The 12,647-nt window shown below is 47.9% G+C and overlaps 1 protein-coding gene across 2 annotated transcripts in view; it reads right to left on the minus strand.

The window, feature by feature from the left end:
- Window positions 1–12,647, minus strand: part of BOC (BOC cell adhesion associated, oncogene regulated) — a 43,583-nt gene that overhangs the window by 16,626 nt on the left and 14,310 nt on the right. For both annotated transcript variants that reach the window (XM_040422860.1, XM_040422859.1), the window contains exons 2-3: window positions 5,552–5,705; window positions 3,269–3,538 (exon numbers count right to left, since the gene is read on the minus strand). In XM_040422860.1, coding sequence (XP_040278794.1) covers window positions 3,269–3,538; window positions 5,552–5,666 — 385 coding nt within the window. In that variant the 5' untranslated portion in view covers window positions 5,667–5,705. The remainder of the gene's footprint in view (window positions 1–3,268; window positions 3,539–5,551; window positions 5,706–12,647) is intronic.

Genomic DNA, 12,647 nt, shown 5'->3' on the forward strand with positions numbered 1-12,647 from the left:
ATTATGTCCTGAGTATTTCAGGAGAGACACAGAAGAGTCCAGGGCTCCAGGACACAGGAAATGAAAAGATTTCTGAGCAGACAAAGAATTTTTAAGTTAATCTTCGGCTTTCACTTCATTCATCGCTGAGATTCTTCTCTGTATAAACAACCACAAAGACGAGTAATAAGAGACGCCACAAAAGGAGATCGCGGCACTGCGGTCTACTCTATAGGTGTACCCAAGACCTGTCTCTGCACCCGTCATTGTGCTGTACCCCAAATATTATTATCCTGTACCCCAAGTCTCAGTGTCATCATCCTGTGCCCCTAGTGTCAGCGTCATCATCCTGCACCCCAAGTGTCAGCGTCATCATCCTGCACCCCAAGTGTCAGCGTCATCATCCTGCACCCCAAGTGTCATCATCCTGTACCCCAAGTGTCATCATCCTGTACCCCAAGTGTCATCATCCTGTACCCCAAGTGTCATCATCCTGTACCCCAAGTGTCAGCGTCATTATCCTGTACCCCAAGTGTCAGCGTCATTATCCTGTACCCCAAGTGTCATCATCCTGTACCCCAAGTGTCAGCGTCATTATCCTGTACCCCAAGTGTCAGTGTCATTATGCTGTACCCCAAGTGTCAGTGTCATTATCCTGCACCCCAAGTGTCAGCGTCATTATCCTGTACCCCAAGTGTCAGCGTCATCATCCTGTACCCCAAGTGTCAGTGTCATTATCCTGTACCCCAAGTGTCAGTGTGTTATTATCCTGTACCCCAAGTGTCAGCATCATTATCCTGTACCCCAAGTGTCAGTGTCATCATCCTGTACCCCAAGTGTCGGCGTCATTATCCTGTACCCCAAGTGTCAGTGTCATTATCCTGTACCCCAAGTGTCAGTGTCATCATCCTGTACCCCAAGTGTCAGTGTCTCTCTGTATATTCTGTCCCCTATATTTCCTCTCCCTTCGCCCCGTCTTCTCTCTTCCTGTGTCCAGTGTGGGGCAGCCGTACATTTATCAGTGAACAGATTGGGCAGCGGAATTTCCCTTATTGTCATTGCTGGGGGGGGATCACTCGGGAGGGCAGGGGGATTGCTCAGCATGAGCTTTACTGAGATGAATCCCTTCCGTTCTGGTCCTTATACTACACAATGATAAAGAAATGATGTGACCTTTGTGGGACAATATAAAAGGGAACACGTATAACAACAAGTAAAGGCGACAGAGGGGGAGCACCCACCACTGGACTCCACCGTCCGCTTGCTCTGACGTCCATTAAAAAGGATGCCCATTGATTTCACTGGTGTATACCAAGCAGCAGACTATATACATTAAGTAGTCTCCATAGGTGCCACCACCTCAATCACTGCAGTAGATTATTTCTACAATGCAGTGAAAACCAGAAGGTTCCTTCACTGGAAGCTCATTAGTTGCTTCATTTAGGTGAGATGTTTCATGCAAAGAAAACCCCTGGACTAATCACTGCCATAAGCTGGAGTTTTTTTTTTAAATAAATGCACATATTTTAGCCGTAGAGAAGCTGAACCCCTTGGAGAGCAGGACATTACCCCAGCACGGTTGTGCATTCCAGGCCGCCAGGAAGAAAGTCATCGTAACTGCTATTTACATTGGACTATACCTTAAGCAAATTCATCTCAATTAAGGGCTCTGGAGACTGAGCCCCGAAAACGTGATAGGTGTGTAAGCTCATGGGCCCTGCTCTGCGAAGAATGGCCCTTTGTGTTTCCTTCAGACTCCATCTCTTCTGCGGCGGCGTTTTTGCCATGCACACAGCAAAGAAAAACAGAGCTTGCAAGTCATTATGAGGGACCGCCATGGGGACGTACACAATGCAAGAGAAGGAGCTGCCATCAGGGTTGTCGTCATGGACCATTTATTCTACCTTCCAAGGGGCTCTCTTTATGAAGATGAATGCAAGGACCAACATTGTAGGTCAAGAAGAGACCAAAATGAATTCATTTAAAGGGGTCCTCTGGTGCTATCTAACTTTTATAATATTTTAGTAGTAAGCTGGGACATTGAACTGGTATCAAATCAAGACACCTTGAATTGTAGAGATCAGCGGAGACTAGAACGCAGAGATCCCAACAGCAACACTATTACAGTTTCATCGGAATCTACACAAGACATGTCCATCTTAAAAGGGATCCATACCCAGTCGTTATATCAGCAGCATATATAGTGTATATATTAGTAACCTGTGCAGGAGTCACGCAGACAGTAGTGAAGGGGTTAAGAAAACTAGGCCTCCATTCTTGTGTAATCATATCTCTCATTAAAACTATGTCCCCCACCACCCCACCCGTCCTCTGCATGCTCATTTATCAACTCTCAAGCAAAAACACTACCCCTATTCTGCTCAGGAATGTGTTTTCAGAAACTCTATCCCACTCTCCTGGCCTGGGCCAAGTCCCAAAACTCTCAGGGATTAATGACAGAGGGGGCTCCTTACCCCCCCCCCCTCCACCCACCCCTATGAACTTCCATCTCAAGGGGATATAGTTCTCGGTATGTTCACCTGCATAATGCATTGTTACTGATCCTGAGCTCTGTGAAAGGGTCTCACAGCTGCAATCCATGAAATTGTCAAAATTCAATCACCTTGGTCTAACCCATTCCCCGCTGGAGGGGAAAAACCACAGACTGATCTGCATTCCAAGGAAGTTCTGACGTCAAAACATACTTCATGCAGGCTCCTGACCCCCTGATCCCTTACATCTGCATGGTGATTTAATCAAGACTGAAAATACAAAGGAGGTGCATCAGGTTTTGAAGATTTTCCTATTTGCACCTCACTTCTTATAGGACGGGAAAGTTGAGTTGATTGGAAAACGCTGACTAGTTGAACCAGTACAATAGAAATCTGGTGCTTAAAAGGGCTCTGGTACAATAGCAGTGATAACATGGGTGATACCGATACTAGGTGCCAAGAATCTCTGATTTCAGTGTTGTCCAGAGGGGACTGTAATGGGGTCAAATCTCACCCCTTGTTTTACTATTATAGATTGTAGATTGCTCCTCTACCTTTGATTTACAAGTCAAGGTATGTGGCTATACAGAGCATCACTGGCCATATCCTGAAATAAGACAATGCAGTGCCACTGCGGCAGTCTCGGGACTGAGGGACAGAGACACAGGAGTCAAGAGGCAGAGTTGGACCCCATTACTGTCCTGTTTTGTATCTACAGTCGCTTCCCATTGCAATGCTGCATCTTCATTTTCAGATTACACAATAAAGGTCACCTTGCGATCGAGACTCATACTCACTAGCTAGGGTGACAATTGCTGGAACGCTGGCCATGGCTCCAGCCGGGGAGCGAGCGATGCACTGATATCTTCCTGCGGTATCATTGTTCAGCCCAGTAATCACCAAGGTTCCTCCTGAGATCACAATCCCAGGGAATTTTCCCAGCTCATCTCCATTCAACCTCCAGGAGATGGCTGCACTGGCTGGTTCCACCACGCAACTAAGAGTGACCGATCCACCGTATTTCTGGAATGTAGACAACGGCTGGACCAGGAATTGCGGGACTTGGACTGAAAAAAAAAGAGGTCAAGATGTTAGTCTAAATCAGTGGTGAATACTGTGCCACGGAATGTTTTTGTTCATATTTCAACTCCAGCAAGCAGACGCTTCACTATAATGACTGGTGGACATTGCTCCGAGGCAGAGTTATAACGTAAACTGTGGCGGTCATACATGCCTGCCTTTGTATCTTAAAGGGAGTTTCCATGACTCGAAAACAAGGGCACCCCACCTGTTGTACATGGTATTACAGCTCAATCCCACTCACCTCCATAGAGTTGAGCTGCAATACCAGACATAAGCCACGCACAGGTGTGGTGCTGTTTTTGGAAGAAAGCCATGTTTATCTAATCTTGGAGAACCCCTTTAAGCTTTTTTTAAATGGCGTACAACATCCGTGGGTTCAGACGTCTAATGTGCACCTTAAGGCAGTATATTGTAGGAGCTGTATGACAGTATTATGTGAGCACTGTATGGCAGTACTATATGTGTTGTGTTTTCGTAGTATTAGGGTATTATATTATTATCTGAATCTGAGCACAATATGACATTACTATGTGAGCACAATATAACAGTACCGTGCGCGCGCCATAAAGCAATACTTTCACGGATTAACATTATGACAGTATCATATGGGCACTGTATGAGTCGTATATTGTAGAATTATAATATGCACAACATGACAGTACTATGTGAGCACAATATGACAGTACTATATGGCAATATTATCTGGGCACTGAAAGGCACTTCGATGCGTCCACTGTATGGCGGTACTATGTGGACACTTTATTCCAGCAGTATTAGGGCATTATATTATAGAATTATGTGAGCCCACTATGGCACTATCTGGCAGCATTACACGGACACTATATGGTACTTTTATTCTTCACAGTATGGTGGTACTATTTAGGTACAACGTGACACCCTTATGCGGGGAGTACTATGGTTATACTTCTCCATTCATTGGTATGTAGGGGGAAGGGGGGATGTTTTGCCCGGGGGCCTCCATCTTTACGAGACCCTCTTCTTCCTCTCAATCACCCCTTGAGCCGCTGCCTTATGATGCAGCAGAGACTTTCCATATAGGGTGGTAATCAACTGCGGAGCTCCCATTAACGCTAATCCTGGGCGTCGCTGACTATAACCCGCGTTTACTTCCCTGTGACCCTGTGATGTCATTAGGCGCCCCCTGTGCAGCCAGCACTGAGCCGCCTTTGTCCGCTGGACTCCATTTCCTATCCTCTTAAACCCACAATGCCTTCCACATGTGGCGAGGACGACTCCTGTTACCGGCAGCATGGAGCCGCTCATCCCCCGCGTACTTCGGGTATCGGGACCTTTATGGTATGACATCATGTCTGCTTCATGTCTGTGACATCACGCTGCATGAGAGCGCGCGGCCAGCCGTTATCACCAGCGACAGAGACTTCTCAGACGCATCGGCTAATGCAGAATAGAACACGCAAAAGAATTCTTCATCATTTGCAAGATCTCTGCTTGCTGTGGAACATTCCGATTTACCGATCAGAGGCTGAAGCCTGAGGTTAGAGAAATACCTCTAGATGCATCCGCAGCACATGGCTTTCTTCAGTACTGACGGTTTGCTACAATGTATCAGCGCAGGTAACATTTATACAGCTGTAACAAACTCTCAACTACACTAGGTGTAAACATCTGGATGTAAGCAATGGACTTTCCATTTACTGACAGCAAGCAGAGATCCTGAAAATGGTCAGAATTTAACTGAAACTTGTTTTTACTGTTCCTGCGTCCGATCGGGAGTCTACGTGACGTGAAATGCATCAGCGGCAAGTGAGATATTCACACCTGTCCAAAAACAACAGTGGCAGCCATCACCCGGGCACAGGCTGGCACTAATCCAGCCACAGACGAACCAACGCCCGCAGCATCATTATCCTTGCCCATGTCTCTCTGGCACGTTTAGATTGTAAGCTCTTTGGTCCAGTATGTGAACTCAGTAAGAGGACACGATGGGAGTAGGCTGGACTGAGGAAGAGACTTACTGGACTGGTCCTGGCAGCGGGCAGCGGACAGCAGGCAGCAGCAGATGGCGGTGACCGCAGTGATCCGGAGTATCATTGTGATTCCATATACAGCAGCCGGGGACTCGGGGCACATTCACCGCGCTCCACGTCCCTCCACCTCAGCCGCCGACACCTGGAGAGACAAAAGAGACAGTGAATATACAGAAGGAACAGAACCTCTACTAGCACCGTAAGGGATCCACATGGTTCTGAGACCCCAAACCTCCAATGTCGGTCCCATAGGTTGTCAGATATCTCACCAGCAGTCACAGTCCCATCTGTGGTCAGCTGGTTACAGATAACTAGTCACAACTAGTACATAACTCTAAACAACTAACCAGAGACCTCCGCAGTGTGACCGCTCTTACAGTACAGACCTCCGCAGTGTGAGCGCTCTTACAGTAGAGACCTCCGCAGTGTGAGCGCTCTTACAGTACAGACCTCCGCAGTGTGACCGCTCTTACAGTAGAGACCTCCGCAGTGTGAGCGCTCTTACAGTAGAGACCTCCGCAGTGTGACCGCTCTTACAGTAGAGACCTCCGCAGTGTGACCGCTCTTACAGTACAGACCTCCGCAGTGTGACCGCTCTTACAGTACAGACCTCCGCGGTGTGAGCGCTCTTACAGTACAGACCTCCGCAGTGTGAGCGCTCTTACAGTAGAGACCTCCGCAGTGTGAGCGCTCTTACAGTACAGACCTCCGCAGTGTGACCGCTCTTACAGTACAGACCTCCGCAGTGTGACCGCTCTTACATTAGAGACCTCCGCAGTGTGACCGCTCTTACAGTACAGACCTCCGCAGTGTGAGCGCTCTTACAGTACAGACCTCCGCAGTGTGAGCGCTCTTACAGTACAGACCTCCGCAGTGTGAGCGCTCTTACAGTACAGACCTCCGCAGTGTGACCGCTCTTACAGTACAGACCTCCGCAGTGTGACCGCTCTTACAGTACAGACCTCCGCAGTGTGACCGCTCTTACAGTACAGACCTCCGCAGTGTGAGCGCTCTTACAGTACAGACCTCCGCAGTGTGAGCGCTCTTACAGTACAGACCTCCGCAGTGTGAGCGCTCTTACAGTACAGACCTCCGCAGTGTGAGCGCTCTTACAGTACAGACCTCCACAGTATGACCGCTCTTACAGTACAGACCTCCGCAGTGTGACCGCTCTTACAGTACAGACCTCTGCAGTGTGAGCGCTCTTACAGTAGAGACCTCTGCAGTGTGACCGCTCTTACAGTAGAGACCTCCGCAGTGTGACCGCTCTTACAGTACAGACCTCCGCAGTGTGACCGCTCTTACAGTACAGACCTCCGCAGTGTGACCGCTCTTACAGTACAGACCTCCGCAGTGTGACCGCTCTTACAGCACAGACCTCCGCAGTGTGACCGCTCTTACAGTACAGACCTCCGCAGTGTGACCGCTCTTACAGTACAGACCTCCGCAGTGTGACCGCTCTTACAGTACAGACCTCCGCAGTGTGACCGCTCTTACAGTACAGACCTCCGCAGTGTGACCGCTCTTACAGTACAGACCTCCGCAGTGTGACCGCTCTTACAGTACAGACCTCCGCAGTGTGACCGCTCTTACAGTACAGACCTCCGCAGTGTGACGGCTCTTACAGTAGAGACCTCCGCAGTGTGACGGCTCTTACAGTAGAGACCTCCGCAGTGTGACGGCTCTTACAGTAGAGACCTCCGCAGTGTGACCGCTCTTACAGACCTCCGCAGTGTGACCGCTCTTACAGTAGAGACCTCCGCAGTGTGACCGCTCTTACAGTACAGACCTCCGCAGTGTGACCGCTCTTACAGTAGAGACCTCCGCAGTGTGAGCGCTCTTACAGCACAGACCTCCGCAGTGTGACCGCTCTTACAGTAGAGACCTCCGCAGTGTGACCGCTCTTACAGTACAGACCTCCACAGTGTGACCGCTCTTACAGTACAGACCTCCGCAGTGTGACCGCTCTTACAGTACAGACCTCCGCAGTGTGAGCGCTCTTACAGCACAGACCTCCGCGGTGTGAGCGCTCTTACAGTACAGACCTCCGCAGTGTGACCGCTCTTACAGTACAGACCTCCGCAGTGTGACCGCTCTTACAGTACAGACCTCCGCAGTGTGACCGCTCTTACAGTACAGACCTCCGCAGTGTGACCGCTCTTACAGTACAGACCTCCGCAGTGTGAGCGCTCTTACAGCACAGACCTCCGCAGTGTGACCGCTCTTACAGTAGAGACCTCCGCAGTGTGACCGCTCTTACAGTACAGACCTCCGCAGTGTGAGCGCTCTTACAGTAGAGACCTCCGCAGTGTGACCGCTCTTACAGTACAGACCTCCGCAGTGTGACCGCTCTTACAGTACAGACCTCCGCAGTGTGACCGCTCTTACAGTACAGACCTCCGCAGTGTGACCGCTCTTACAGTACAGACCTCCGCAGTGTGACCGCTCTTACAGTACAGACCTCCGCAGTGTGAGCGCTCTTACAGTACAGACCTCCGCAGTGTGAGCGCTCTTACAGTACAGACCTCCGCAGTGTGACCGCTCTTACAGTACAGACCTCCGCAGTGTGACCGCTCTTACAGATGCTCAGGCTTTCTAGCTGTATTATGAACAGATCACGAGACCACGGAGCAAGAAGAACTGTCATAGGCTCGCTGGAAACCACAATTAAATATCTGCCAGAGATCATACGTGTCCTGTGTAACTTCTGCTACATGTAAGGCACACATCACGATCACGCTCCATCCATCACGCTGCGCACTTGTCATAAATCTGATACCAGGCGGTTCATAGATTAAGAAAAATTATATTTTCCAATCTGCAAGACCAGGTAGTCCCTGCTGGGATTTGTAGTTCTCCAGCCTCAGTCAGCATCGTTCCTTAGGAACACATGTAATCACAGGAGGACGACACGCACATTCAGCTTAGTGTGCGAAAATCGGACTGCGACAATGGCAGCGCTACCGAGGACTGCGATCAGCCCCAGCCTAAACAGAACCTCAGAGTGCAAGGAAAAGTGGAGAAATAAACACTACTGGAAAAAAAAAAAGACGTCAAAACAAAGGAAATACAATAAACATTGCTGCAACATTTTAACCCACAAAGTTCCAAAACTGATCTAGGAGCAACCTGTGGGGGGGGGCCTACAGGTCCCAATAGCCACTGGAGTCAGAGCAGCGACCCCTCTGTATGGATGGGGCAGACGAGGGGCCACTAGACTTACTTGCTGAGGATAAGGTCCTGGCCGTGCCCTCTTCATAATGAAGGCAATAGCAGCTGTTTGGAAATCTTAATACTCTTCCCACCAGGTTAAAATAACAATTTCCTGTGAGTGGGGGTTTAGATGACCCCTGACCTGCAGACCCCTTCTCCTTACACCCCTCCCTCCTCCTCCTCCTCCTCTGGCCTCAGATAGGCATGTAAATCATACCCCAGGGGGGAGTCATTAGTGGAGTGAAATTAACAAGGGCTGGAACTGTATAAAAGACACAATTCCAACTCATTCTGCTATGGGGGAGCAGGGGGGAGATCGAGGCTCACATTTCACCACTCCAGAGTGGACAGCCAGGAAGATGTCCTACTCTCCAGCCGAAGTTAACCACTTCCTAACCCCATCAAAGAGGATCACACGAAGCAGGGGATATATTGACGACGTTCCAATGAAACGTCATAGGATATCTCTCTGCAGTAAAGTAATACCATGAAATGACATCACATGCTGACATCCCCCTTTTTATTGATCCATACATGTCCACCTTGAAGTCATATGTTGCAAATATAGAAGAAAAGCCGAAATCCCTTGGGAGTGGATAACGGCGAACATTTGTGGGTTAGTTTCACCTGTTGATCATAGAAGAGCCGAGATAAAGCACCCATGAGTATTGGGGGAGCTGAGGAGGTGACGTCATATATAGATGGGTTCATTACTCAAAGGTTAGGGATTTCGCGGATTGAGGGTTAATGTCCTATTCGTTTATCTCAATGTTATATGTGGTTTCTTGGCCGGACACCCGCCACAGGGGACGAAGCTGAGTAAGCAATTTTTAACATAATTAAGGGAAAAAAAGTCACCTGTGACCAAATAGAAGACGGCTGCACGTTTTTGATACTATAAATGGCAGGTATTATGGCATCAAAGTTTAGAACGCCACCCATTGGAATAGGAACAATATGTAGCTATTTCCACTATAGAAGCAGAGAGCACTACATAAAATAACATCCAGAAAGTCACGGAAGTCTATATTTGCTGAGAAAATATACATATTGGTCAGCCAACCCAGGTCAAAAAAAATCAGTCGTGGTTCCTGAACAAGACCACGGAATATTATTAGTACCCTCTACCATACCAATGAGGCTCAGGATAAGCAGCAGTACACCACATGCTGCTGGGACTTGTAGTTCCCTAGCTATATTGTCTGTTTGTGGCACGCCTCATTACGAGTAAAGCGGTACGGTCATTTCTGTGAAGCTCCATACTGTAAAGTTTGCTATTGCATTACAGGTGGGGGCGCTGTTGCATTGGCGTCTACTACATTTTTTTGTGGCAGAAAGTGGTACTGCAAGTGATAAATGCAACTGTGCATTTTCAATAAGATCTGAAAGCAGCAAAAGCCTGAATCTGTCTCCCTATAGATAGAGCGCAACGCAATACACTGAAAAGAAAAATTATCATCATCAAAAAAAATCTGATGTAAAAGGCATCAATCCTCAAGCCTGGCTTCTAACGTGCATGAGCCGAGAAGGTGAACTGGGGCCAATGTAAGAATTTTCCCATTTACTTTCCACACCTAAGATGATGATCACTTCATATAAATAAACTTTTTTGTCTATGGACGCACACCAAGTCAAGTCCCCCACCTCCCCCCTACTTCATACCCACCAGAGAGAGTCCTGGCACAGATCCCCAAAAAGCAAGGCCAGATCCTCCTCATTCTGGGCTCTGTTTTATCTCAGCCTGGCTATTTCTGGCACCCGGAGGAGTATGGGGGTTTGCTAGTGGGAGGTTGTACGCTTATGACTGCGTGGAAACTTGGCCTTACAAGTCTGACTCTTTTATTATTTCATTTTTCTTGATTTTTCCTTCTTATACTTGGCAGTTCAGCCTAAACAAGCGATAGAGAAATATTATTGCGGACATTACGCCACCCAAACGCCTAGTAACTCCTTTGTCACCAAAGTGGAGAAGGACCATAAAGAGAATGTTTTTGCCATTTAACTCTCCCCATGGAGGCGTTAATTCCAACTGGTACAATGAATTCACACCTTAACTGGGAACCAGTCAAAGGTCAAAAGACCCAGAGGCTGATAGTAGACTAAATCTACAAAAAGAGCTGCCAGGAATGACAAATGGCCCAGTGCTAGTAGGTCTTGGCCTGTAACATTAGCCAGGTTGGGGGCTGTAGGAACTTCTGCTATGAGCCCCCCATTCTCTATGTATACCTCTTATGATTTTTTTTTGGGTAGCACTGGGCAATGACAAACTTACATTGTCCAAATGAGAATCCATAGATGAGCCCCTTTAAGAATGTGCATTGCCGGTCTTAGGTTTTTAGATCTGCATCTAAGCTCTGCCTGGGCGCCCATACAAAATGAATTACTGTGCATCATAAAGTAAATTCCTAGGAGATTTATAGAATTGACCACCAAAGAGGAGAATTCTTCCTCATCTGTCCCGGTTCTGTTTTCTATCAGTGGGATTATAGGTTGGACACATCTTCTGGAATGCAATACATCCTCCTACCGACAGCCTGAGACTCTTCCAGACTCTCGAAGAGAAAGGTATAGGGTAACTGGGTCACTACAGAAGACAAGACCCTTAAAAAAAATATATATATGAGAGAGAACATGAGTAGGACCAGATGGACCAGGGCTGGTAAGATCATAGAAAGTCGAGAGGTGGAAAAAGCAGTGAAGGACAGATTAAATAAGGTGCGACCGGATGGGTATCAAGAAGGACCTGCCAACTCCATCTTGGCAGATGAAGCTCCAGACGGTGACCTGAAAGGGATATACGCACTGGCGTGCCAACTTTCACCTCAACAATCAAGAATACTCAGACCACCTAGGAACGGTGGACGTGGGATCAGCTCAATAAAAGCTGGGAGAAAATATAAATTTGGAAGAGTCCACAGAAACTAAACAAATTCCTTGCAGAAGGACGCCCAGTCCAAACATCTCAGGTCTCTTCCAAGAGGACCTGGCGTTCTACCCTCGCACAGGAGGGATTTCTCATAGACTTCGCTTCTTAAACCCTACAATTATTTTAGCTCAATCTCATTCAAGGCCGGATAAAGAGCAAAAGTACAAAAGACCTGGAGGGGGAAGAAGAAGAAGAAGAACGGAGTGGTCTTTACTTTCCCCCTTTTCCCCCAATTCTCTTTAATTTACGTCCCTTTGCTCACTATCAACTCAACTTGACAAGCTTGCTAATTGGATAAGTGCAGATCCCACACTCTTGGGATGCCAGAGAACTGGATGGGGTAGGGGTGGGAGAGGGTTTTTTGGGGGATCATTGGTTTAATAGTAGGGGGGGGATGCCTCTCAACATGAATTCCATCTGCTTTTTTTTTTCCTCACGAGCATTGACGACGCTTCTTGAATATTCATGGAGACTTCTCTCTTCCACCTCGGTTCCCCCTCCCTCTACCCCTCTCATAGCACAGGACAATACATTAGCTAACAGCCCCCCCTCTACGCATTAGATAAACACAGGCAGTGTCAAGTGTGAGGAGGGACTACAACTGCCAGTCATGGATCGGGCCCACAATGAGACCCACTAATATATTGCATGCTTTCCATATGGGGGCTGCGTTGCCCGTGGAAACACTAACAGGCAGAACGAGGCTTAATAGAGTCCGTATTCATTGTAATGCAGCAAGCTGGCTCAAGAGACTATTGCCCCGTGGGTCATTTTTCTTTATTTCTCTACCCCCCTCCTTCCTTTCATTTTTTTTTCTCCTTTTATTGAAAAGGGACAAAAGACCAAGGTTGCTTAAGGGTCCCAATCTGGAGAGGATCGGGGGTCTCAGAGAAAAGACTTTGCTGCAGTTTAGGAGTACTGAGGAGGGGTAAGGTTTCAAAAAAT

This window comes from Bufo bufo, chromosome 3 (assembly GCF_905171765.1).
Source record: "Bufo bufo chromosome 3, aBufBuf1.1, whole genome shotgun sequence".
Classification (NCBI taxonomy): Eukaryota; Metazoa; Chordata; class Amphibia; order Anura; family Bufonidae; genus Bufo; species Bufo bufo.